Source organism: Scyliorhinus torazame, chromosome 9, assembly GCF_047496885.1.
Source record: "Scyliorhinus torazame isolate Kashiwa2021f chromosome 9, sScyTor2.1, whole genome shotgun sequence".
NCBI classification, from domain to species: domain Eukaryota; kingdom Metazoa; phylum Chordata; class Chondrichthyes; order Carcharhiniformes; family Scyliorhinidae; genus Scyliorhinus; species Scyliorhinus torazame.
In genome coordinates this window covers 12,839,990-12,867,927 of record NC_092715.1, presented here as the reverse complement: position 1 = coordinate 12,867,927, position 27,938 = coordinate 12,839,990, and the positions used below count along the sequence as shown (strand labels likewise).

General features: G+C 52.9%; 1 protein-coding gene across 2 annotated transcripts in view; it reads right to left on the bottom strand.

Moving 5' to 3' along the window:
• ttc33 (tetratricopeptide repeat domain 33) overlaps positions 1-27,938 on the bottom strand; it is a 139,326-nt gene that overhangs the window by 27,914 nt on the left and 83,474 nt on the right. For both annotated transcript variants that reach the window (XM_072515607.1, XM_072515606.1), the window contains one exon: positions 11,620-11,701. In XM_072515607.1, coding sequence (XP_072371708.1) covers positions 11,620-11,701 — 82 coding nt within the window. The remainder of the gene's footprint in view (positions 1-11,619; positions 11,702-27,938) is intronic.

The following is a 27,938-nucleotide window of genomic DNA, read 5'->3' as shown; positions in this document are numbered from 1 at the left end:
AGGTTACAGAGATCGGGAGGGGTGTGGAGTTGGAGGAGATTTCAGAGATAGGGAGGGGTATGGGGCTGGAGGAGGTTACAGATAGGGAGGGCTGTGGGGGCTGGAGGAGATTACTGACATAGGGAGGGGTATGGGGCTGGAGGAGGTTACTGAGATAGGGAGGGGTGTGGGGCTAGAGGAGATTACTGAGATAGGGAGGGGTGTGGGGCTGGAGGAGGTTTCAGAGATAGGGAGGGGTGTGGGGCTGGAGGAGGTTACAGAGGTAGGGAGGGGTGTGGGGGCTGGAGGAGGTTACAGAGATAGGGAGGGGTGTGGGAGGAGGTTACAGAGATAGGGAGGGTTGTGGGGCTGGAGGAGGTTACAGAGATAGGGAGGGCTGTGGGGGCTGGAGGAGGTTACAGAGATAGGGAGGGGTGTGGGGCTGGAGGAGATTACCGAGATAGGGAGAGGTGTGGGGGCTGGGGGAGGTTACAGAGATAGGGAGGGGTGTGGGGCTGGAGGAGGTTGCAGAGATAGGGAGGGTGTGTGGGGCTGGTGGAGATTACCGAGATAGGGAGGGGTGTGGGGCTGGAGGAGGTTGCAGAGATAGGGAGGGGTGTGGGGCTGGAGGAGATTACCGAGATAGGGAGGGGTGTGGGGCTGGAGGAGGTTGCAGAGATAGGGAGGGGTGTGGGGCTGGAGATTACCGAGATAGGGAGGGGTGTGGGGCTGGAGGAGGTTGCAGAGATAGGGAGGGGTGTGGGGCTGGAGGAGATTACTGAGATAGGGAGGGGTGTGGGGGCTGGAGGAGGTTACAGAGATAGGGAGGGCTTTGGGGGCTGGAGGAGATTACCGAGATAGGGAGGGGTGTGGGACTGGAGGTGACAGAGATAGGGAGGGGTGTGGGGGCTGGAGGAGATTACAGAGATAGGGAGGGGTGTGGGGGCTGGAGGAGATTACCGAGATAGGGAGGGGTGTGGGGCTGGAGGAGGTTACAGAGATAGGGAGGGATGTGGAGTTGGAGGAGATTACAGAGATAGGGAGGGATGTAGGACTGGAGGAGATTACAGAGATAGGGAGGGGTGTAGGGCTGGAGTAGGTTACAGAGATCGGGAGGGGTGTGGAGTTGGAGGAGATTTCAGAGATAGGGAGGGGTATGGGGCTGGAGGAGGTTACAGATAGGGAGGGCTGTGGGGGCTGGAGGAGATTACTGACATAGGGAGGGGTATGGGGCTGGAGGAGGTTACTGAGATAGGGAGGGGTGTGGGGCTAGAGGAGATTACTGAGATAGGGAGGGGTGTGGGGCTGGAGGAGGTTTCAGAGATAGGGAGGGGTGTGGGGCTGGAGGAGGTTACAGAGGTAGGGAGGGGTGTGGGGGCTGGAGGAGGTTACAGAGATAGGGAGGGGTGTGGGAGGAGGTTACAGAGATAGGGAGGGTTGTGGGGCTGGAGGAGGTTACAGAGATAGGGAGGGCTGTGGGGGCTGGAGGAGGTTACAGAGATAGGGAGGGGTGTGGGGCTGGAGGAGATTACCGAGATAGGGAGAGGTGTGGGGGCTGGGGGAGGTTACAGAGATAGGGAGGGGTGTGGGGCTGGAGGAGGTTGCAGAGATAGGGAGGGTGTGTGGGGCTGGTGGAGATTACCGAGATAGGGAGGGGTGTGGGGCTGGAGGAGGTTGCAGAGATAGGGAGGGGTGTGGGGCTGGAGGAGATTACCGAGATAGGGAGGGGTGTGGGGCTGGAGGAGGTTGCAGAGATAGGGAGGGGTGTGGGGCTGGAGATTACCGAGATAGGGAGGGGTGTGGGGCTGGAGGAGGTTGCAGAGATAGGGAGGGGTGTGGGGCTGGAGGAGATTACTGAGATAGGGAGGGGTGTGGGGGCTGGAGGAGGTTACAGAGATAGGGAGGGCTTTGGGGGCTGGAGGAGATTACCGAGATAGGGAGGGGTGTGGGACTGGAGGTGACAGAGATAGGGAGGGGTGTGGGGGCTGGAGGAGATTACAGAGATAGGGAGGGGTGTGGGGGCTGGAGGAGATTACCGAGATAGGGAGGGGTGTGGGGCTGGAGGAGGTTACAGAGATAGGGAGGGCTGTGGGGGCTGGAGGAGGCTACAGAGATAGGGAGCACTGTGGGGGCTGGAGGAGATTACTGACATAGGGAGGGGTGTGGGACTGGAGGTGACAGAGATAGGGAGGGCTGTGGGGGCTGGAGGAGATTACTGAGATCGGGAGGGGTGTGGGGCTGGAGGAGGTTACAGAGATAGGGAGGGCTGTGGGGGATGGAGGAGATTACTGTGATAGGGAGGGGTGTGGGGCTGGAGGAGGTTACAGAGATAGGGAGGGTTGTGGGGCTGGAGGAGGTTACAGAGATAGGGAGGGCTGTGGGGGCTGGAGGAGGTTACAGAGATAGGGAGGGGTGTGGGGCTGGAGTGGATTACCGAGATAGGGAGGGGTGTGGGGGCTGGGGCTTTTCACGGTAACTTCATTGCAGTGTTAATGTGACAATAAAAGATTATTATTAATCATTATTATTAACAATTTAATAAAGCCTTGAATTTAATAAAACATCCCAAGGTGGTTCACAAGATGGTTAGAAATAAGTCGGACACCGAGCCTCACAAGGAAAGGTTAGCTCGGTCCAAGAAGGCATCTGTGACGAGTGTCTTAACGGAGGACGATGAGGGTAAGGCTGTGGAGAGGTTTCGGGAGGGGATACCAGGGGCGAAATTCTCTGGAAACGGCGCGATGTCCGCCGACTGGCGCCCAAAACGGCGCAAATCAGACGGGCATCGCGACGCCCCAAAGGTGCGGAATGCTCCGCATCTTTGGGGGCCGAGCCCCAACCTTGAGGGGCTAGGTCGGCGCCGGACGAATTTCCGCCCCGCCAGCTGGCGCGGAAATGACATCTCCGGGCGGCGCATGCGCGGGAGGTACAGAGATAGGGAGGGGTGTGGGTTGGAGGAGGTTACAGAGATAGGGAGGGGTGTGGGGCTGGAGGAGGTTACAGAGATAGGGAGGGGCGTGGGGCTGGAGGAGGTTACAGAGAAAGGGAGGGGTCTGGGGATGGAGGAGGTTACAGAGATAGGGAGGGGTGTGGGGCTGAGGAGGTTACAGAGATAGGGAGGGGCGTGGGGCTGGAGGAGGTTACAGAGATAGGGAGGGGTCTGGGGATGGAGGAGGTTACAGAGATAGGGAGGGGTGTGGGGCTGAGGAGGTTACAGAGATAGGGAGGGGTGTGGGGCTGAGGAGGTTACAGAGATAGGGAGGGGTATGGGGCTGGAGGAGGTGACAGAGATAGGGAGGGGTGTGGGGGCTGGAGGAGTTTACAGAGATAGGGAGAAGTGCGGGGCTGGAGGAGGTTACAGAGATAGTGAGGGGTGTGAGTCTGGAGGAGGTTACAGTATAGGGAGAAGTGCGGGGCTGGAGGAGGTTACAGAGATAGGGAGGAGTGTGGGGGCTGGAGGAGGTGACAGAGATAGGGAGGGGTGTGGGGCTGGAGGGGATCACAGAGATAGGGAGGGTTGTGGGGCTGGAGGAGGTTACAGGGACAGGGAGGGTTGTGGGGCTGGACGAGGGGACTGAGATAGGGATGGGTGGAGTTGGAGGAGATTACAGAGATAGGGAGGGGTGTGGGGCTTGTGGAGGTTATTGAGAGTTGGAGGGGTATGGGATGGAGATTACTGAGATAGGGAGGGCTGTGTGTGCTGGCGGAGGTTACAGAGATGGGGAGGGTAGGGTGGAGGAGATTGCAGAGATAAGTAGGGGTGTGGGGGGCTGGAGGAGGTTACAGGGATAGGGAGGGGTGCGGGATGGAGGAGGTGACAGAGATAGGGACGGGAGTGGGGCTGGAGGAGGTGACAGAGATAGGGAGGAGTGTGGGGCTGCAGGAGGTTACAGAGACAGGGAGGGGTGTGGAGTTGGAGGAGATTACAGATATAGGGAGGGGTGCGGGATGGAGGAGGTGACAGAGATAGGGAGGGGAGTGGGGCTGGAGGAGGTGACAGAGATAGGGAGGGGTGTGGGGCTGGAGGAGGTTACAGAGATAGGGAGGGGTGTGGAGTTGGAGGAGATTACAGATATAGGGAGGGATGTGGAGTTGGAGGAGATAGAGATCGGGAGGGGTGTGGGGCTGTAGGAGGTTACAGAGATTGGGAGGGGTGTGGAGTTGGAGGAGATTTCAGAGATAGGGAGGGGGTGTGGAGCTGGAGGAGATTATAGAGATAGGGAGGGCTGTGGGGGCTGGAGGAGATTACTGACATAGGGAGGGGTGTGGGGCTGGAGGAGGTTACTGAGATAGGGAGGGCTGTGGGGGCTGGAGGAGATTACTGAGATAGGGAGGGGTGTGGGGCTGGAGGAGGTTACAGAGATAGGGAGCGTGTGGGGCTGAAGGAGGTTACAGGGATAGGGAGGGCTGTGGGGGCTGGAGGAGATTACTGAGATAGGGAGGGGTGTGGGGCTGGAGGAGGTTACAGAGATAGGGAGGGGTGTGGGCGCTGTAGGAGGTTACAGGGATAGGGAGGGGTGTGGGGCTGGAGGAGGTTACAGAGATAGGGAGCGTGTGGGGCTGAAGGAGGTTACAGGGATAGGGAGGGCTGTGGGGGCTGGAGGAGATTACTGAGATAGGGAGGGGTGTGGGGCTGGAGGAGGTTGCAGAGATAGGGAGGGCCGTGGGGGCTGGAGGAGATTACCGAGATAGGGAGGGGTGTGGGGCTGGAGGAGGTTGCAGAGATAGGGAGGGTTGTGGGGCTGGAGGAGATTACCGAGATAGGGAGGGGTGTGGGGGCTGGAGGAGGTTACAGAGATAGGGAGGGCTTTGGGGGCTGGAGGAGATTACTGAGATAGGGAGGGGTGTGGGGCTGGAGGAGGTTACAGAGATAGGGAGGGTTGTGGGGGCTGGAGGAGGTTACAGAGATAGGGAGGGCTGTGGTGGCTGGAGGAGATTACTGACAGAGGGAGGGGTAGTGGGACTGGAGGTAACAGAGATAGGGAGGGGTTTGGGGGCTGGAAGAGATTACCGAGATAGGAAGGGGTGTGGGACTGGAGGTGACAGAGATAGGGAGGGGTGTGGGGCTGGAGGAGGTTACAGAGATAGGGAGGGGTGTGGGGCTGGAGGAGGTTACAGAGATAGGGAGGGGTGTGGGACTGGAGGTGACAGAGATAGGGAGGGGTGTGGGACTGGAGGTGACAGAGATAGAACAAAGAACAAAGAAATGTACAGCACAGGAACAGGCCCTTCGGCCCTCCAAGCCTGTGCCGACCATGCTGCCCGTCTGAACTAAAATCTTTTCCACTTCCGGGGTCCGTATCCCTCTATTCCCATCCTATTCATGTAGTTGACAACATGCCCCTTAAATGTCACTATCGTCCCTGCTTCCACCACCTCCTCCGGCAGCGAGTTCCAGGCACCCACTACCCTCTGCGTAAAACACTTGCCTCGTTCAAAAACTTGCCTGGGCAGCATGGTAGCATTGTGGATAGCACAATTGCTTCACAGCTCCAAGGTCCCAGGTTCAATTCCGGCTTGGGTCACTGTCTGTGCGGAATCTGCACATCCTCCTCGTGTGTGCGTGGGTTTCCTCCGGGTGCTCTGGTTTCCTCCCACAGTCCAAAGATGTGCAGCTTAGGTGGATTGGCCGTGATAAATTGCCCTTAGTGTCCAAAATTGCCCTTCGTGTTGGGTGGGGTTACTGGGTTATGGGGATAGGGTTGAGGTGTTGACCTTGGGTAGGGTGCTCTTTCCAAGAGCCGGTGCAGACTCGATGGGCTGAATGGCCTCCTTCTGCACTGTAAATTCAATGATTCTACATCTCCTCTAAACCTTGCCCCTCACACCTTAAACCTATGCCCTAGTAATTGACTCCTCTACCCTGGGAAAAAGTCTCTCACTATCCACCCTGTCTATGCCCCTCATAATTTTGTAGACCTCTATCAGGTCGCTCCTCAACCTCCATCGTTCTCGTGAGAACAAACCGAGTTTATTCAACCTATCCTCATAGCAATCCTCATTGCCCTCCATACCACGCAACATCCTGGTAAATCTCTTCTGCACCCTCTCTAAAGCCTCCACATCCTTCTGGTATTGTGGTGAACAGAATTGAACACTATACTTCCAGTGTGGCGTAAGGTTCTATACAGCTGCAACATGACTTGCCAATTTCTATACTCAATGCCCCAGCCAATGAAGGCAAGCATCTTGACTACCTTCTCCACCTGTGTTGCCCCTTCCAGTGACTTGTGGACCTGTACACCTAGGTCTCTCTGACTGTCAATACTCTTGAGGGTTCTACCATTCACTGCATATTCCCTACCTGTATTTGAGCTTCCAAAATGCATTACCTCACATTTGTCCGGATTAAACTCCATCTGCCATCTCTCCGCCCAAGTTTCCAAACGATCTAAATCCTGCTGTATCCTCTGACAGTCCTCATCACTATCCGCAATTCCACCAACCTTTGTGTAGCCCGCAAACTTACTAATCAGACCAGTTACATTTTCCTCCAAATCATTTATATATACTACAAACAGCAAAGTCCCAGCACTGATCCAAGCGGAACACCAGTAGTCACAGCCCTCCAATCAGAAAAGCATCCTTCCATTGCTACTCTCTGCCTTCTATGACCTAGCCAGTTCTGTATCCATCTTGCCAGCTCACCCCTGATCCCGTGTGACTTCACCTTTTGTACCAGTCTGCCATGAGGGACCTTGTCAAAGGCCTTACTGAAGTCCATACAGACAACATCCACTGACCTACCTGTATCAATCATCTTTGTGACCTCATCGAAAAACTCTTATCAAGTTAGTCAGACACGACCTCCCCTTCACAAAACCATGCTGCCTCTCGCTAAAACGTCCATTTGCTTCCAAATGAGAGTAGATCTGTCTCGAAGAATTCTCTCCAGTAATTTCCCTACCACTGACGTAAATCTCACCGGCCTGTAGTTCCATGGATTATCCTGCTACCCTTCTTAAACAAAGGAACAACATTGGCTATTCTTCAGTCCTCCAGGACATCACCTGAAGACAGTGAGGATCCAAAGCTTTCTGTCAAGGCCTCAACAATTTCCTCTCTAGCCTCCTTCAGTATTCTGGGGTAGATCCCATCAGGCCCTGGGGACTTATCTACCGTAATATTTTTCAAGACGCCCAACATCTCGTCTTTTTGGATCTCAATGTGTCCCAGGCTATCTACACACCCTTCTCCAGACTCAACATCCACCAATTCCTTCTCTTTGGTGAATACTGATGCAAAGTATTCATTTAGTACCTCGCCCATTTCCTCTGGCTCCACACACAGATTCCCTCCCCTGTCCTTCAGTGGGCCAACCCTTTCCCTGGCTACCTTCTTGCTTTTTATGTACGTGTAAAAAGCCTTGGGATTTTCCTGAACCCTATTTGCCAATGACTTTTCGTGGCCCCTTTTAGCCCTCCTGACTCCTTGCTTAAGTTCCTTCCTACTTTCCTTATATTCCACACCGGCTTCGTCTGTTCCCAGCCTTCTAGCCCCGACAAATACCTCCTTTTTCTTTTTGACGAGGCCTACAATATCTCTCGTTATCCAAGGTTCCTGAAATTTGCATTATTTATCCTTCTTCCTCACAGGAACATGCCGGTCCTGAATTCCTTTCAACTGACATTTCAAAGCCTCCCACTTGTCAGATGTTGCTTTATCCTCAAACATCCGCCCCCAATATAGGTTCTTCAGTTCCCGCCTAATATTGTTAAAATTAGCCTTCCCCCAATTTAGCACATTCACCCTAGGACCACTCTTATCCTTGTCCACCAGCACTTTAAAACTTACTGAATTGTGGTCACTGTTCCCGAAATGCTCCCCTACCCTAACTTCTACCACCTGGCCAGGCTCATTCCCCAATAGGGAGGGGTGTGGGGGCTGGAGGAGGTGACAGAGATAGGGAGCGGTGTGGGGTGGAGGAGGTGACAGAGATAGGGAGGGGTGTGACCAAGGAGTGATTTGAAAACACAGATGAGAATTTTAAAATCAAGATGCTCGGGGACCGGGAGCCAATATGGGGGCTGCAAACACAGAGGCGAAAGGGCAAGAGGACGTTTTGTGAGTTTAGACAGAGGCAGCAGAGTTTTGGCTGATGCCACGTTTGCAGAGGGCAGAAGTAATGGGGCAAGAATTAAGGTTTCATAGAATCACAGAATCTTTACCATGCAGAAGGAGGCCATTCGCCCCATCGGGTCTAGACTGGCTCTCTGAAGGAGCGTTCTTCCCAGTCTCGCTCCCCTTTGTTATCATGGAATCATAAAATTTACAGTTTAGAAGGAGGCCATTCGGCCCATCGAGTCTGCACTGGCCCTTGGAAAGAGCACCCTACACAAACCTACACCCCCACCCTATCCCCACTCCCACCCTATCCACGTAACCCCAACTAAGCTTTTTGGACACGAAGGGCAATTTATCATGGCCAATCCACCTCAACTGCACATCTTTGGACTGTGTGAGGAAACCGGAGCACCCGGAGGAAACCCACGCAGACACGGGGAGAATGTGCAGACTCCGCACAGACAGTGACCCAAGCCGGGAATCGAACCTGGGACCCTGGAGCTGGTAAGCAACTGTGCTAACCACTGTGCTGCCATGGGTTATCTCTGTAACCTCGCACGTTCTTTCTATTCAGAGAGCAAACTTTGAATACCCCAACCAGACCTGCCTCCATCATCCCCTCAGGAAGTTTGTTCCAGTGTCCAGCCGCCCTCTCGGTGAAAAAACATCGGGCGAGATTCTCCACTCCCGCGCCGGTTGGGAGAATCGCCTGGGCCGCCAAAATTTCCCAGGTCCGACGCCCTCCCACGATTCTCCCAAGCGGCGGGAACGGTCCCATCGAGTTCCGCGGGCAGGAGAATCGCTGGAGACACCCAAAATGGCGATTCTCCGGCACCCCCGCTATTCTCAGGCCCGGATGGGCCGAGCGGCCAGGCCAAAACGGCGGGTTCCCCCCGACGCCGTCCACACCTGGTCGCTGCCGTCGGGAACAGCGCAGGAATGCTGGGGAGGGGGGGGGGGGGGGGGGGGGCGGCGGCCTGCGGGGGGGATCCTGCACCAGGGGCTACCTCAAATGTAGCATGGCCCGTGGTCAGTGCCCACCGATCGTCGGGCCGTCCTCTCTGAAGGAGGACCTCCTTCCTTCCGCGGCCCCTCAAGATCCGTCCGCCATCTTCTTGTGGGGCGGACTCAGAGAGGACGGCAACCGCGCATGCGCGGGTGACGTCAGTTATGCTGCACCGGCCGCGTCATCTATGCGGCGCCGCCTTTACGCGGCGACAAGGCCTGGCGCGTGTAGATGACGCGGCCCCGATCCTAGCCCATTGTCGGGGCCTGAATCGGTCGGGATGGGGGCCGTTTCGTGCCGTCGTGAACCTCGACGGCGTTCACGACGGAGTGGGCACTTCGGCGCGGGAGTGGAGAATCCCGCCCCATCTCCTCACATCCCGTTTGCTCCTTTTGCCGGTCATATTGGCTCTATGCCCTCTAGTTGTTGATGTTTCTCACTGTTCACCCTGTCGGTACCCTTCAGGAGCTTGTATAGCTCTATCATGTCTCCTTTCAGCCTTCCTTTCTCCAAGGAAAGCAGGTCCAAAAGAATTTCCGAAAAACAGTCCCATTAGTTTCAGAAGCAGGTGAGCTGAGACGGGGTTGGGTTTTGGAAGGGGAAATCGGTGGTCTCGGTGACAACACAAATAAGATCAGAAGTTCTTAAGCAGTGTTTCACTTGCATTTCTTCCAATTTGGTCTACTGCATTCATTGCTCCCAATGTGGTCTCCTCTATATCGTGATGTGGAGATGCCGGCGTTGGACTGGGGTGAGCACAGTACGAAATCTTACAACACCAGGTTGAAGTCCAACAGGTTTGTTTCAAACACTGGCTTTCGGAGCACTGCTCCTTCCTCAGGTGAATGAAGAGGTATGTTCCAGAAACATACATATAGACAAATTCAAAGATGCCAGACAATGCAGGCTTGACACAATTCACACCTCTTTAACCTGGGGTTACCCCATCTCTGGATCTGTAAAGATTTAATCACCTGCTAATGCTCGCATTCCAAGCATTGTCTGGCATCTTTGAATTTGTCTATATATATGCACTGTAAATGCTATGATAAGATATGTTTCTGGAACATACCTCTTCATTCACCCGAGGAAGGAGCAGCGCTCCGAAAGCTAGTGACATTGAAACAAACCTGTTGGACTTTAACCTGGTGTTGTAAGACTTCGTACTGTCCTCTATATCGGAGAGACCAAACGCAGACTGGGTGATCGCTCTGCTGAGCATCTTCGGTCTGTGCGCATTCAGGACCCTGACCTTCCCGTTGCTTGCCATTTTAACAAAAGACCCTGCTCCCATGCCCACATGTCTGTCCTTGGCCTGCTGCAATGTTCCAGTGAAGCTCAACGCAAACTGGAGGAACAACATCTCATCTTCCGGTCAGGCACGCTACATACAGCCTTCCGGTCTCAACATTGAATTCAGCAACTTTAGATGATTCGCTCTACCCCACCTCAACCCATTTGTTTTCATTTCATTTTATGTGTCTTTTACCATTTCTTTATTTCTTAATATATATTTAATTCCCCCCCAATCTTATCCACCTTTCCATCAATCTCCTCTTTGCTTCCCCCTTGCCCTCTCCTCACATCTACAGTTCACCCTCTGATGTTAGTTTCTCTGATGTTTGGCCTTTCCCATCTTTTGTCCTATCTGGGGACTGTCATTAACACTCTGTCCCCTTGGTTTCTGTGGCCATTAGCAGCCGGTTTCCCTGGGTTTCTGTGGCTATGACTCATCTTTCATTCTCACTCCACAGTATAAATATTCCCCACATTCTCTGTCTGTTAGCTTTGACAAAGAGTCATCGGACTCGAAACGTTAGCTCTTTTCTCTCCCTCCAGATGCTGCCAGACCTGCTGAGATTTTCCAGCATTTTCTCTTTCGTTTCAGATTCCAGCATCCGCAGTAATTTGATTTTATTAAAATCAGAAGCTCGTTCAGGATCAAACGTGACGCCAAGGTTACAAACAGACTGGTTTAGTCTCAGGCAGCCCGGCAGCAGGATGGGGCAAGGGCCTGGAAAACATTTCAGCACCTTCAGAGCTCTATAAAGCTTCAACAGTGGAGTTGTCATTGTACACAACATTTTTGTGTACAACGAATTCATAAATTAATAGATCATCTATTGCAGTATTCTCAGTTGAGGACATCAGGGAAAACTGCCTGTCTCTTCATCAAATAGTGCCATGGCATCCCTTATATCTGTCTCAGAGGGGACACGTTTATTGTCCCTTGCAAAAGATGGTTCGCAAAGCACCATTCCCCTGGTCCTGCACTGGAGTGCCAGCCTCCGAAATGCTCAGGTCTCCGGCTGCGACCCAAACACACGAGGTTCTGGTTCTGAGGTGGGAGTGCTACCCTTGGAGGCACAGCGGACACGAAACAGCCAGCGTCGCTGAGGTCGGAGAACGGACAGGTAAGCGATTAACCAAAATGAGGCAGGGTAGTTGGCTTTTGGCATTTTCTTGCCTGTGGAGATTACGTTATGCATTCATTATCACATTAAACAGGTATTAAAGCTGAACAGAAGTGAGAACTGAGCGGGTTAAAGCGGGGAGTCTGATGTTAATACCTGTGCTTTCATCTCGTAGAGTGCGGCACAGTCCGGTGTCAGCTGAATAGCTTCATCCCACCGACCAATCGCCTCCCAGTACCTGTGACAAACAGAAGAATCCTGCCTTTATCACTGATCTGCCAAGTTCAGCTCAGGAAGAAGAGAGACATTTATACAGAATCAGCCTGGGTTAACTATGGGCAAACTGCCCAAGATATTGGGGGAGCTCCTCTCCGGGTCCAAACAAGCCAACTGTTAAAAATACTTTTGCTGAGTGAGCGAGTTGCCTGATGCTGCCCAGAGCAAGACCAAGCCACACCTAGAACCTGGAACAGGCAGACATTTGGATCATAGCATCCTGAAATGACGCTGATCGCTCGTGCTGGATAGAAAAACGGGATCAAATTAATGCATTCAATCGGAAAATTCAGCAGCAACATCTTTACTCAGAGTGGTGAGAATGTGGGACTCGCTCCCACAGGGAGTGGTGAGAATGTGGAACTCGCTCCCACAGGGAGTGGGGAGAATGTGGAACTCGCTCCCACAGGGAGTGGGGAGAATGTGGAACTCTCTCCCACAGGGAGTGGGGAGAATGTGGAACTCTCTCCCACAGGGAGTGGGGAGAATGTGGAACTCGCTCCCACAGGGAGTGGGGAGAATGTGGAACTCTCTCCCACAGGGAGTGGGGAGAATGTGGAACTCGCTCCCACAGGGAGTGGGGAGAATGTGGAACTCGCTCCCACAGGGAGTGGGGAGAATGTGGAACTCTCTCCCACAGGGAGTGGGGAGAATGTGGAACTCGCTCTCACAGGGAGTGGGGAGAATGTGGGACTCGCTCCCACAGGGAGTGGGGAGAATGTGGAACTCGCTCCCATAGGGAGTGGGGAGAATGTGGAACTCTCTCCCACAGGGAGTGGGGAGAATGTGGAACTCTCTCCCACAGGGAGTGGGGAGAATGTGGAACTCGCTCCCACAGGGAGTTGGGAGAATGTGGAACTCGCTCCCACAGGGAGTGGGGAGAATGTGGAACTCTCTCCCACAGGGAGTGGGGAGAATGTGGGACTCACTCCCACAGGGAGTGGGGAGAATGTGGAACTCGCTCCCACAGGGAGTGGGGAGAATGTGGAACTCTCTCCCACAGGGAGTGGGGAGAATGTGGAACTCGCTCTCACAGGGAGTGGTGAGAATGTGGAACTCGCTCCCACAGGGAGTGGGGAAAATGTGGAACTCGCTCCCACCGGGAGTGGGGAGAATGTGGGACTCGCTCTCACAGGGAGTGGGGGAGAATGTGGAACTCGCTCCCACAGGGAGTTGGGAGAATGTGGAACTCGCTCCCACAGGGAGTGGGGAGAATGTGGAACTCCGTCCCACAGGGAGTGGGGAGAATGTGGGACTCGCTCCCACAGGGAGTGGGGGAGAATGTGGCACTCGCTCCTACAGGGAGTGGGGGAGAATGTGGCACTCGCTCCTACAGGGAGTGGGGGAGAATGTGGGACTCGCTCCCACAGGGAGTGGGGAGAATGTGGAACTCGCTCCCACAGGGAGTTGGGAGAATGTGGAACTCGCTCCCACAGGGAATGGGGAGAATGTGGAACTCGCTCCCACAGGGATTGGGGAAAATGTGGAACACTCTCCCACAGGGAATAAGTGAGGCAAATAGCACTGTTGCATAGAACAAAGAAATGTACAGCACAGGAACAGGCCATTCGGCCCTCCAATCCCGTGCTGACCATGCTGCCCGTCTAAACTAAAATCTTCTACACTTCCAGGGTCCGTATCCCTCGATTCCCATCCTAGTCATGTATTTGTCAATGTTCCCTTTAAATGTCACTATCGTCCCTACTTCCACCACCTCCTCCGGCAGCGAGTTCCAGGCACCCACTACCCTCTGTGTAAAAAACGTGCCTCGTACATCTCCTCTAAACCTTACCCCTAGCACCTTAAACCTATGCCCCCTAGTAATTGACCCCTCTACCCTGGGGAAAAGCCTCTGGCTATCCACTCTGTCTATGCCCCTCATAATTTTGTAGACCTCTATCAGGTCGCCCCTCAACCTCTGTCGTTCCAGTGAGAACAAACCGAGTTTATTCAACCGCTCCTCATAGCTAATGCCCTCCATACCAGGCAATATCCTGGTAAATCTCTTCTGCACCCTCTCTAAAGCCTCCACATTCTCCTGGTAGTGTGGCGACCAGAATTGAACACTGTACTCCAAGTGTGGCCTAACTAAGGTTCTATACAGCTGCAACATGACTTGCCAATTCTTATACTCAATGCCCCGGCCAATGAAGGCAAGCATGCCGTATGCCTTCTTGACTACCTTCTCCACCTGTGTTGCCCCTTTCAGTGACCTGTGGACCTGTACTCCTAGATCTCTCTGACTGTCAATACTCTTGAGGGTTCTACCAGTCATTGTATATTCCCTACCTGCATTAGACCTTCCAAAATGCATTACCTCACATTTGTCTGGAATTACCTCACATTTGCATTAAGGGGAAACTGGATGAATGTATGAGGGAGAAAGGAAAAGAGACTACGGATAGGGAAAGGTAAGCAGGTGGGAGGAGATTTCTGTGAAGCATACAAAAAACAACATGGACCAGTTGGCCGAATGGCCTATATGTGCAGTAAATCCTGGATAATTGTATGTACCTGAACAGGCGCCAGAGTGTGGCAGCTAGGGGATTTTCACAGTAACTTCACTGCAGTGTTAATGTAAGCCTACTTGTGACACTAATAAAGATTATTATTATTCATCTCTCCAAAAGCATAAAATGAAACAGACAGGTCCAACATTGTCATTCATTGTAAATCTCCACATCCTGTTCCTTCTCAATCACGGAGGCTTTAATAAATACAACACTTGGCAAATCCAGATTTATTCGGAGATGTTGGCATACATTTGTTAGCTAATATTTTTGACGAGGTAGTCGAGGAGGTTGGTGAGGTTGTCGTGGATATGGGCTTCAAAAAGGAATATGAAGTGGTTCATTACAGTAGGAACAATGAAGAAAGGGAATATAAAATAAAAGGTACAATTCTAAAGGGGGGAGGGGATCAGGAGCACAGGGATCTGGGTGTATGTGTGCACAACTCATTGGAAGCAGCAGAGCAGGTTGAGAAAGTGGTTCAAAAGGCATAAGAAATCATGGGGTTTTATAACTGGAGGAATATAGTATCCGAGCAAAGAAGTTATGATAAATCTGTGTAAAACGCAGGTTTGACTTTAACTGGAGTATTGCGTCCCACCAAGGGCACCGTACTTTAGGAAGGGTACGAAGGCTTTCGAGGGGTGCAGTAAAGATTTGCGAGAATGGTTCCATGAATGAAGAACTAAGCGGATCAAATGGAGAACTGGGACAGTCCTCCTTAATGAAGAAAAGGTCGAGGTGATTCGATCGAGGTGTTCAAAATCAGGAGGGACAGAGTCGACAGGGAGATACTGTTCCCATTGGCTGATGGGTTGAGGGCACAGATTTAAAGTGATTAGCAAAATAACCCAGAAAGATGCGAGAAAAAGCTTTTTCTTTTTTTAAATAAATTTTAGAGTACCCAATTCATTTTTTCCAATTATGGGGCAATTTATAGAATTTACAGTGCAGAAGGGGGCTATTCGGCTCATCGAGTCTGCACCGGCCCTTACAAAGAGCACCCAACTGAAGCCCATGTATCTACCCTATCTCCGTAACCCAGTAACCCCCACTTAACATTTATCAGACACTAAGGGCAATTTATCATGTCCAATCCACCTAACCCGCACATCTTTGGACTTGTGGGGAAACCGGAGCACCGGGAGGAAACCCACGCACACACGGGGAGAACGTGCAGACTCCGCACAGACAGTGACCGAGAGCCGGGACCGAACCTGGGGCCTCGGCGTCGTGAAGCAACTGTGCTAACCACTGCGCCATCATGCTGCCCTAGAAAAAGCTTTTTCATGCAGCAAGTGGTCAGGATCTGGAACCATCTGAGTGCGGTGGATTGGAGGCAGATTCAGTCGTATACAGGGCCATGGGGATAGGGCAGGGGAGTGGGCGGGCTGAGTTGGTCTTGCAGAAAGCTGGCATGAGCATGATGTGCTGAAGGGCCTCCTTCCGTTCTGTAACCAGTCTATGGTCTAAGCACCAACTCCTGATTGAATGTTCCATTCCGTACAAACCTTCTGGTCCCCTGCAATGTAGGCCCTGGAATTGATGATATAAAAATAAAAATAAGCAAGACAAAACATCTTGTGCAATCCTCACGTCCATTAACTTAACACCGGTGACTGTGCATTCAGAGGGGAAGGCCTCAAACTCTCAAATCCCTCCATCCACTTTTCAGCCTCTCTATCTCTCTCCTCCTTTAAGACAATGTTTAAAACTTCTATTTTTGCCAAACTGCTTTGGTGACCTGTCCATACACTGCCCAATGTCAAACCTTATTTGATGATGTTGCTGTGGAAGGTGCTACTTACATCTAAGATTCTTTTATTCATTCGGAGGATGTGGGTGTTTTTTACAGCAAGGATGATGTCAGGCACATCTGACAAAAGAATATTTAAATTTTCCTTAGTTAGGAAGATCCGTTGACTCATTTGTACAATGTCACTGTGCCAGTAGTCAGCTGTGTGTCATACACTGTTTAGATTTAGCAAAACAAATTAACCATTAGGCAGCTAGCCCAGGGGATAAACTAAGGAGCATGTTCCGAGTGATCTTGAAGGACTGTAAATAAGGCTAATTGGGTATGTGTGTGACCACAAGTGCTGAGTACGTCAAACTGTGGGGTCCGTGTTGTCTGGCTGGCTGCTGGCGGGTAAAGAAACAAGGTGGCAGCTTGTTCTCAGCTGGTCACTAGTTGGTCAAGTTACTATAACTGACCTCCGCATCCTGGACAAAGAGAGGGGAAGGAAGGTGGGGTGGCAGGAGGGTGGAGATTGTCTCCCGTCGGCTCAGTGCATGTGTGAGGAAGGCGAGAATGGGATCAGACCTCCCCAGGCTTCCATGAACGATGGGGTAACCCGGTGATCCTCAGTGCACAGGCTCTCGATGAGGAATGGTTGGTGAACAAAGATCTGCCACTGCCTGTGGCTCTCCACTTCAGGAAGAAGCGGCTGCCCCAGGAATTTGGAGCTCCAGGCCGCTCCATAGAGGGCAGCCTTTGGCGAAACTGGAAGTTTCATTGTGACGCTGCCACCGCTTCGTAATCTCAGTAATCCTCCACCTTGCTGCTCTCAGCAGTGACAGGCCCTGTGCCGGGGAGCAGAGCCCCAGAGAGTAAGAGACAGTGGGCGCGATTCACCGAGGCCGTGCCAGTTGGGGGAATCGCCGGCCGCACCATTATATCGCGTGACGCCGGTCCGACGCCGCCTCGCCATTCTCCCAACCGGCGAGAACGGCCCCGTCGAGTTCTGCCCTGCGCCAGCCGGAGAATCGCCCGAGACACTCACAACGGCGATTCTCCGGTACCCCCACTATTCTCTGGCCCGGATGGGCGAAGCGGCTGGTTCGAACAACAGGTTCCCGCCGGCGCCATCCACACCTGGTCGCTGCCGGCGGGAACTGTGCGGGAATGCTGGGGGGGCGGCCTGTGGGGGGGGGGGGTTCCTTCACATGGGGTGGCCTCCGATGGGGTCTGGTCTGCGATCTGGTCCCACCAATCGGCGGGCCGACCTCTCTAAAGGAGGACCTCCTTTCCTCCGCCGCCCCGCAAGATTCATCCGCCATCTTCTTGCGGGGCGACCTTGCGGAGGATGGCAACCGCGCATGTGCGGGTGACTTCATTTACGCGATGCCGGCCGCGTCATTTACGCGGCGCCAAGGCCCAGCGCGCGTAAAATACGCGACCCCGCTCCTAGCCCCCCGGTTAACACTCTGGTTTTCACTCCGCCTTCGGGACTTTGTCTCCCTTTGGGAGAATCGCGTCCCCTACTCTGATGCCAGGAGAGAGCAGCTCAAAGTGGGAAATGCATTGGCAAGATGCCTGGCAGGGAAAACTGACAGTCCACAAAAGCTCAGACTGGGGCTGGAGTCAGCCGAATTGGGAGAAATATTGCTACTGTCTTTGCTGTGGGCCTCACATCTGATGGGGTTGTATTAATCAAGTAACTAACACCACAAGGACCAATGAGCTTGTTATAAAGCAGCACGCAGCAACAGTCAAATGACTTTGCTTTATTTTTACTGGGGGCCCGCTCTATGCAGGTCCAATAACTGAATTATAGCCAGCTCTGCCAACACAACCATAAGATACCGTTCAAAGTAAATGCTTATCGAACTGGCCATCTGGGCAGGCCTTTCTGCGAGGAAGCCGCTCTGCAGGATTGTTACTAAGCTGCCGTGCCTATTCACTGCACGCTTTGTACCAGTCCTTAACGGTTACTCCTCCCTTGCAGACTGGTCCACAGCCTCACAGGCTGCGAGGTGATGGTTGGAGGGGTTGGTCCCACCCAACAGGAGGGTTTAATGGGCTCCCACATGCCATCCAATCAGCTGCAGTAATTAGACAATGCTCGCTGCTGATTTCTGGAGCCAGATCAAATTAAACTTCATTTCGTAAAAATATTTTCAGTGATTTGAAGTTTGTCGATTATCTGCTAGCCTGGTCTGTCCCTCTAAAGTATTTCACAACGATGAAGATTCATTCTGGGAACATGTCCATCACAGACAAGGCCAACATTTATTGCCCATCCCTCTTTGCCTCGGGAAGGTTGCTTTGGTGATCCGCCTTCTTCAACCAATGCAACAATCGCTCGGCCGCTTCAGAGTTCAAAACACCCAGGTTAGCGTGGGACTGGGGTGATTTAGACCCAGGCCGGGCGACACTGTAACACAGTGGTTAGCACAGTTGCTTCACAGCGCCAGGGTCCCAGGTTCGATTCCCGGCTTGGGTCACTGTGTGCGGAGTCTGCGCGTTCTCCCCGTGTCTGCGTGGGTTTCCTCCGGGTGCTCCGGTTTCCTCCCACAGTCCCGGAAGATGTGCTTGTTGGGTGAATTGGACATTCTGAATTCTCCCTCAGTGTACCCGGAATGTGGCGACTAGGGGCTTTTCACAGTAACGTCATTGCAGTGTTAATGTAAGCTACTTGTGACAATAATAAAGATTATTATAATAAGATCAGTTTGCGGTGCCACGGCCGTCTCGACATCTTCAGTTTTATTAATACTTGTTGTTTTTATTTATTTCCCAATTATTTTAGAAACTGAGGCACAATTTGCGCCGTTTTATGTTCCAGCCACTGGGAGGCAGCTCTGCTTATTCCTTAATCGTCTCACCCTTTAGCTCTTAATGATTTCTACACTTGGACACCCAAAGCTCTTTGCTCCTCTGGGGTTCCTAGTTTCCCACCATTCAACAAACTTGGATGTACAAGTGTCTATTCCTTTCTCAAAGTCATTAATAAATAGGAGGCCCCATTACAGATCACTGGGAAATACCACTTGTCATATCCTGCCAATCAGAGAACATTTCCTTCCCTTGCTACCCCTCGTCACCTACCTCCCAAAGAGGAATTGTTACAATTATGACTGTTGTATTTTGGTACTGTGTCTTCAAATTTAAGGTAAACTTAGGGGGGGGGGGGTCACATGACCTGTTCTTGGACAGTACGCCTCGGTTAGATGGTTAGAGATCAAGGGAAGGCCAAGATTGTTTTACTGGGAAGATGGTGCAAGGTATTTATGCTTGGAAGCAAAGGCAGCAGTTTCTGGATTAACACTAGAGACTGAGAATCTCCAAAGTACCAGAAAGGTGTTGAGAATGTCAGGCTGCAAACAGACACACTCAGATGGTGGGAGGGGTAAAGGTTATAGGAATTAAAATTAAATGAAAGGCACTTCCTTGCTTCCGATGTCGAGGTCGTTGCAGTTGGCTGTCCTTCCAGTACGCTTAAAGATTGAGGCCACCGGTGAAGCTCCTCTGGCAGCAGCATTCAAGCAGAACTCCCAGACTGTAGGATTCCCTCTAGGGAATCACTTTAACTTTTATTAACGTGGGTTGCTGGCCATGCTCAGACCTGAAGATTAGCCACATCGCCGTCGTACGAGAGAGCCCTTGGCCTCTCCTGGTGTAGTTTTCATAGAATCACAGATTCCCTACAGTGCAGAAGGAGTCCATTCGGCCCATCGAGTCTGCACCGGCCCTTGGAAAGAGGACCCGAATTAAGCCCACACCTCCACCCTAGCCCCGTAACCCAGTAACCCCCACTTAACCTTTTGGACACTAAGGGACAATTTAGCAAGGCCAATCCACCTAACCTGCACATCTTTGGACTGTGGGAGGAGACCCACACGGGGGGAACGTAGAAACTCCACACAGTCACCTGAGGTCGGAATTGAACCTGGGTCCCTGGAGCTGGGAGGCAGCAGTGCTAAACACTGTGCCACCATGCCAGAGGTGAAGTGAAGAGTGAAGTAAAACCACTGGACGGATGAGTTGATGAACTCAGCTTCCCAACTGCTTGTGAGCAACATCCAACACTTCCCTTTTAACACAGATGGGTCGAATATTGTGGAGCTTTCCACAAACCCTCTGCCAAAAGTACAGAGAGTCTCACCCCATTCATATTTGCATGAATCAATACTGACTGAGCTCACAGCTACCAAGGACCTTGACCTGTAACCTGACCATTCACTCACCGAAATCCTCATTCAGCATGATAGTTTTGAACATAGTCCTCAAGTAAGCTATTACAGACAGCTATTTCCATAACTCTCTCACAATCTCAACATCAGTGCTATCCGCTGGCTGAGATCGTGTGGCCTACAATCTAGTCCCTCTCCACACTTGTGTGCGTGTGCGTAGGTGGGTGTGCGAGCGGGTGTGGGTGTGTGCGCGTGGGGGGGGGGGGTGGAGTGTGTGTTTGAGTGTGTGTGCGTGGGAGGGGGAAGTGTGTGTGTGGGAGGGGGAGTGTGTGTGTGGGGAGTGTGTGTGTGTTGGTGTGTGTGCGTGGGGGGGGGGTACATGGGGGGGGGGGAGTGTGTGGGTGTGTGTGTGTCTGTGTGGGTGCGTGTGGCGGGGGGGGGGGGGGGAGTGTGTGCCTGTGGGTGTGTGTGCTGGGGGTGGGGGAGTGTGGGTGTGTGTGTACATGGTGGGGGGGGGGGGGGGGGGAGTGTGTGGGTGTGTGTGTGCGTGTGGGGGAGGGGGGAGTGTGTGCCTGTGGGTGTGTGTGCTGGGGGTGGGGTGGGGGAGTGTGGGATTGGGGGGGGGGGGGGAGGGTGGAGTGTGTGGATGAGTGTGTGTGTGGGGGGGGTGTCTGTGGGTGTGTGAGGGGGGGGAGTGTGTGAGTATGTATGTGTGGGAGGAGTGTGTGTCTGTGGGTGTGTGGGTGTGTGTAGGGGGGGAGTGTGTGTCTGTGGGTGTGTGTGCTGGGGGAGTGTGGGCCTTTGTGTGTGTGTGGGGGGGGGGAGTGTGTGTCTGTGGGTGTGCGCGCTGGGGGTGGGGTGGGGGAGTGTGTGTCTGTGTGTGTGTGGGGGGAGGTGTGTGGGTGTGTGTGTGGGGGGGGGGTGTCTGTGGGTGTGTGTGTGAGTGTGTGCGCGTGGGGGTGTGTGTGTGCAGATGGGTGGGGGAGTGTGGGTGTGTGTGGGGGGGGGGAGTATGTGGGTGTGTGTGTGTGTGCGTGGGAGGGGTGTGTGTGTCGGTGGGTGTATGTCGGGTGGAGTGTGTGGGTATGTGTGTGGGGGGGGGGGAGTGTCTGTCTGTGGGTGTGTGTGTCTGTGTGGGTGTGTGCGCGTGGGGGGGGGGAGTGTGTGTCTGGGTTTGTGTGCTGGTGGGGTGGGGGAGTGTGGGTGTGCATGGGGTGGAGAGAGTGTGTGTGTGTGGGGGGGGGGAAGTGTGTGTCTGTGGGTGCGTGTGTGTGTGTGTGTGTGGGGATGTGTGTGTCTGTGGGTGTGTGAATGTGTGTCTGTGTGTGCGTGGGGTGTGTGTGTGTGGGGGGGGGGGGAGTGTGGGTGTGCATGGGGTGGAGAGGGTGTGTGTGTGTGTGGGGGGGGGGAAGTGTGTGTCTGTGGGTGTGTGTGTGTGTGTGAGAATGTGTGTCTGTGTGTGTGTGCGCGCGCGTGGGGCGTGGGTGTGCAGGGGGAGTGGGTGGGGGAGTGGGACTGTGTGTCTGTGTGTGGGTGGGGGGGTGGATGGGGGGGGGGGAGTGGGAGTGTGTGTCTGCGTGTGCGTGGGGGGGGTGGATGGGGGGGAGTGGGAGTGTGTGCCTGTGTGTGGGTGGGGGGGGTGGATGGGGGGGGAGTGGCAGTGTGTGTCTGTGTGTGTGTGGGGGGGTGTCTGTGCTGGGGGGGGGGGGGGGAGTGTGGGTGTGTGTGGGGGGTAGTGTGTGTGTGTGCATGGGGGGTGGGGGGGGAGTGATAGTGTGTGTCTGTGTGTGGGTGGGTGGGGGTGGAGTGGGAGTGTGTGTCTGTGTGTGGATGGGGGGGTGGGTGGGGGGGTGGGAGTGTGTGTCTGTGTGTGGGTGTGCTGGGGGGGGGGGGAGTGTGTGTGTGTGTGTGTGCGCATGGGGGGTGGGGGAGGGGGGGAGTGGGAGTGTGTGTGTGTGTGGGGGGGGGGTAGTGTGTGTGTGTGTGTGGATGGGGGGGTGTCCGTGGGTGTGTGTGCTGGGGGGAGTGTGTGTGTGTGTGTGCATGGGGGGTGGGGGAGGGGGGGGGCAGTGTGGGTGTGTGTGTGTGTGCATGGGGGGTGGGGGAGGGGGGGGGGGCAGTGTGGGTGTGTGTGTGGGGGGGTAGTGTGTGTGTGGGTGTGCATGGGGGTGTGTGTCTGTGGGTGTGTGTGCTGTGGGGGGGGGGGGGGGAGTGTGGGTGTGTGTGTGTGGATGGGGGGTGGGGGAGGGGGGGGGTCCGCACGTGCCAGCGGCACTGGGGCATGAGAGGGGCTGAGCAGGCTGGATGATTTGATGTCGACACTGGGACATTAGCAACAGAAAATTAAGTGTTTTGCAGAAACCTTTTGTTGTAACTGTGAGCCGACCGGCAGCTCGGGAGTAATGTCCCATCGGTGCTTTCCCGAATAATTCCTGCGTTCCGTCTATGGGCTTTCACTAAAAAGGACATTTTCGCAAAGCAATAGTGATTACGGTTGTCACACTGTCACTTTCCCTGACAGCAACAGGTGTGTTTTTCGGTGTTAAGGGCACAGCTGATGTTAAATGCTAGAGTATTCCAACCCTCAGACGGGAAGCTTGGCTCTGAGCTGCACTTTGGTATAATGTGAGGAAAGACCAGGGACGGATGTCCCAGACATTGTTGTGATCGTTTTAACAAATGTCTATTAAACAATAAAACACACAAGAAACTCAACTAGAAATACACATACACAGCATCTTTACAGTCACCCAGTTCCAACTCCCTCTACTTTCCTAACTTCAGAGCTAAATCTCCCCAAACAACATCCCATCGGTTATAAAACTCTCGGCAAAATCCAGCGATAGTTAGCATACCAGGCACCGATATCGTCCTAGGTAGCTTCCAACTTAGGGTAAGGCTCATTAAGCAGGTTTTTCTCCTAGCTTGTTGGAATTTGACATATGTTCATGCTGTGGGCTGAATTCTCAAAACAGAATGAACTTGCCCCTGATATACAGTTCTTCCTTTCGATCTTTCATTATCTGAACTAACCATCAGGGAAATCACAGTTAATTACCTTCATTTCTTAAATTCAGCTTTTAGAATGTATTTGGGAAATTCACACCCCATCTTCTCCTTTGAACATCTTAAACTCTTGCCATTCTATCCTCCATTGTTACCAACTTGCCCTCGGTAAACATCTGTTTCCACAATGCTGCGAGGCTTTTCAACGTAGCAAAGCACCAGGTTCCAGCAACCCAGCCAACCTCTCTCTTTAGTTTCCCTTTTAAAATATATATATATTTTTTTACACAGACAGCCCCTAGAACACATTCCCAATGACTGAATTCCCTTGCTTATCATTTTATCATGATTACCAAACATTGCTGAGTAATGGAAACCAAGGGACGTTTGATGCTGTGCCCTCCCAACAGCGTTAACAAGTAGGACAGGGGCTCGAACAAGGAATGAGGGGTGCCCGCTGGGTGCTCAGTACCACTTAGTGAGGGGGGGGGGGGAGGAATAAGCAGGCATTACCCAAATTCTGCCTGTTCTCCAATAATCAAAGCAACAGGATAAATGACCAGTTTCAGCATTTCGGTTGAATGATCCCTTTTGAACAGTAACATGGGGAGAATTTCCCTGCTCTTCAAAATATTGTCGCAGCACCTTTAGCTGAAGCAGCAATTGGGTTTCAGTTTGATCCCCCACCCAAAAGATGGTACCTCAGACAGTGCAGAGCTCCCTCTTATCTTTTAATCGTTTATGGGACGTGACGTCACCGGCTGTGCCAGCATTTATTCCCCATCCCTAATTGCCCTTGAGGAGACAGTTAAGAGTCAACCACATCGTTGTGGGGTCTGGAGTCACATGTAGGCCAGATCGGGTAAGGACGGCAGATTTCCTTCCCGACAGGACATTAGTGAACCAGATGGGGTTTTACGACAATGGTTTCATTGGTCATCATTAAGCATTTAATTCTAGATTTTTATTGAATTCAAGTTTCACCATCAGCGACGGCAGGATTCGAACCCAGGTCCCGAGAGCGTTACTCTGGGTCTCTGGTTTACTAGCCCAGTGGCGATACCACTATGCCATCGCCTATCCAGTACTGTGTACTGTGCAGCAGACGTCAGCTTGGATTATGTACTCAAATTACTGAAATGCTGTTGGGAGTCCACAAGCGTGTGCTTCGAGCGCGACTGCTACTCCCTCAGCCACAACAGCTGATTCCGCTCCAGCCTTCCCGAGGATCAGTGGCCATTGGCGTGAGGCTCCCGGACCGGGTCACTTGTGGCATTGTTCAATGTGTGATTATAGAACAAGCAGTTGTACAAGGAACACAAGACACAGCACATCGCTCTGCTGCTCAGCGCGGCTGCAGAGAATCTTTGGGCCCCTTTAGGGTTGAGCCTAATTACAGTAACACCCCCAGGTCAAGTCGAGGCACTTCCACTGTTGATAGAAATGAACCAGTTTTCATTCTCCGGTCCATGTTTATCAGCACATGGGCGAGATGTTGGTGCTGTGGTAACGTCTCTGAACGAGGAATCCAGAGGCCCAGGCTGATGCTCTGGGGGCACGGGTTCAAATCCCACCACGGCAGCTGGTGGGATTAAAATTCAATTCCTAAACCAGGAATATGAGTAATGCTGACCATGAAACCATTGGCGATTGTTATAAAAACCCATCTGGTTCACTAATGTCCTTCAGGGAAGGAAATCTGCCGTCCTTACCCGGTCTGGCCTACATGTGACTCCAGACCCACAGCAATGTGGGTGACTCTTAACAACCCCCTCGAGGGCTATTAGGGATGGGTAATAAATGCTAGCACAGCCTGCGACGCCACGTCCCATGAGCGAATAAAAGGAAAGACAGAGGGATGAATGGGAGAGATAGAGGGATGAATGAGAGAGATAGAGGGATGAATGAGAGAATGAGACTCCGACCCACAGCAGTTGACCCCACATGACTCTTTACCCTTTGAAATGGCACGTCACTCAGTTCAAGGGTAATTAGGAATGGGGGCACCTGTTGTCCTTGCCAGTGACGCCCACAGAATATTTTGTTAAATGTGTGACAGTCAGCACGGTAGCACAGTGGTTAGCACTGTTGCTTCACAGCAGCAGGGTCCCGGGTTCGATTCCCGGCTTGGGTCACTGTCTGTGCGGAGTCTGCACGTTCTCCCCGTGTGCGTGAAGGTTTCCTCCGGGTGCTCCGGTTTCCTCCCACAAGCCCCTAAAGACGTGCTGTTAGGGGAATTGGACATTCTGAATTCTCCCTCTGTGTACCCGAACAGGCGCCGGAATGTGGCGACTAGGGGGTTTTCACAGTAACTTCATTGCAGTGTTAATGTAAGCCTACTTGTGACACTAATAACGATTATCATTATTATTATTATACCGTGGGAACATTTTACCAGTTAAATACAACTTGATTCTGATGAAGTGATGAGCCAAGGTTGACCTTGTGATGTTTAACTATGGGCACTGTAGCTGCATAAACATTTCTTAATGCTGTAATAAGATGGGTCCCAAATACATTCAGCCATTGTCCCGATCAGCTTTTCCAATGGATGGATCACAGCCTCCCTCTGCTGGAATGGTCCATACACTGCAGGTGAGAAAACAATCCGCTCCCATACAAATTCAGCACACTAGGTTTCTGCTGGAATTTGCGTCCCATTCCACTTTAATTACACCTTCCCAACCATGTCCTGTATCCAATTATTCCCTTCTCCATCATGGGTGGATCAAACCTTTCCTTAAATGGATGAATGGTAACTGCTTTAACTGACCCCATTTTGCAGCAAGTTCAGCTCTGGGAAAGATAATTCTCCAAAATTCTTTTTGATCTAATTAAGCTTAGCTTAAACTCTTGTTTTGGACTCATCCACGAGCAGAAACAGTTTTCCCACACCCACCCGCAAACTCCCTCCTCATTTTAATAAGCCCCGTTAAATCTGGTCTTAAACCTGCCCAGAGTAAAGAGTGGCGGTTTCTCTCGCCACTGAACTTTCTCCAATGCTTCAATATCCTTTAACGTGGAGACTAGATCCACACACGGCGGTATTCCCGAGCGGCAATGCTGACATCGACGGAGAAAACACCCGGGGCATGGTGAGGATCTGGGATGTTCTGCCTGAGTGTGTGTGTCAGAGGCTTTCCAAAGGGAATCTGTGAGGTGCTTTGGGGAAGCTGTGACTAGGTGCAGAGGGGCAGCATGGACATGCTGGGTCAAATGGCCATTCTATGATTCTATAAATGTAGTTTGATCAAATTCAACATTACCCCTTGCTTTTATATGATGCAGCTCAGTGACAGGCCATTCAGCCCAGCCCCCCTATGCCAGCTGTTTGAAAGAAGCTATCCCATTAGACGTACTTCCCCTGCTCTTTCCCCAGGGCCCCACTTCAAATGCTTTCTTTTCAACTATTGCTCCAATTCCCCCTTTTGAAAGTTAAGATTCAATCTGCCCTTTCATAAGACATAGGAGCAGAATTAGGCCACTCGGCCCATCGAGTCTGCTCCGTCATTCAATCATGGCTGATATTTTCTCATCCCCATTCTCCTGCCTTCTCCCTATAACCCCTGATCCCCTTTTAATCAATAACCTATCTATCTCTGTCTTAAAGTCACTCAGTGATTTGGCCTCCACAGCCTTCTGCGGCAAAGAGTTCCACAGAGTTCCCACCCTCTGGCTGAAGAAATTCCTCCTCGTCTCTGTTTAAACGATCGTCCCTTTAGTCTGAGATTGTGTCCTCGGGTTCTAGTTTTTCCTACAAGTGGAAACATCCTCTCCACGTCCACTCTATCCAGGCCTCGCAGTATCCTGTAAGTTTCAATAAGATCCCCAGACAGCGGCTTCCAGATGATTTCAACCCACTGCAGAAAGAATACTTGCTCTCTCACCGCGGCTTTAGTCACGCGTGTGTCCTCTGCTCACCGAGCCTCCTGCCACTGGGACCGGTCCTCCTGCCACTGGGACCGAGCCTCCTGCCACTGGGACCGGTCCTCCTGCCACTGGGACCGGTCCTCCTGCCACTGGGACCGAGCCTCCTGCCACTGGGACCGGTCCTCCTGCCACTGGGACCGGTCCTCCTGCCACTGGGACCGAGCCTCCTGCCACTGGGACCGGTCCTCCTGCCACTGGGACCGGTCCTCCTGCCACTGGGACCGGTCCTCCTGCCACTGGGACCGGTCCTCCTGCCACTGGGACCGGTCCTCCTGCCACTGGGACCGAGCCTCCTGCCACTGGGACCGGTCCTCCTGCCACTGGGACCGGTCCTCCTGCCACTGGGACCGGTCCTCCTGCCACTGGGACCGGTCCTCCTGCCACTGGGACCGGTCCTCCTGCCACTGGGACCGGTCCTCCTGCCACTGGGACCGGTCCTCCTGCCACTGGGACCGGTCCTCCTGCCACTGGGACCGGTCCTCCTGCCACTGGGACCGGTCCTCCTGCCACTGGGACCGGTCCTCCTGCCACTGGGACCGGTCCTCCTGCCACTGGGACCGGTCCTCCTGCCACTGGGACCGGTCCTCCTGTGCACAGGGAACTTGGAATATTTGTTTCCTGGGACTGTGCGTACAAACCCCAGTAACCTCCCAACTTGCTTTGGTTCATTTCCCCATAAGTAGATCCAGTAGTGAGCGAGTCCTCACACACTCAGCCAGAATGGATTCCTGCACACGGTTTAAAAAGCCCCCTGCCAACCTTGCAGTCCTTCTCTGAAGGTTTAGGTGAGGGTGGGTGAAATCCCCCCCCCCCCCCCCCCCCCCCCCTCAAAACCCC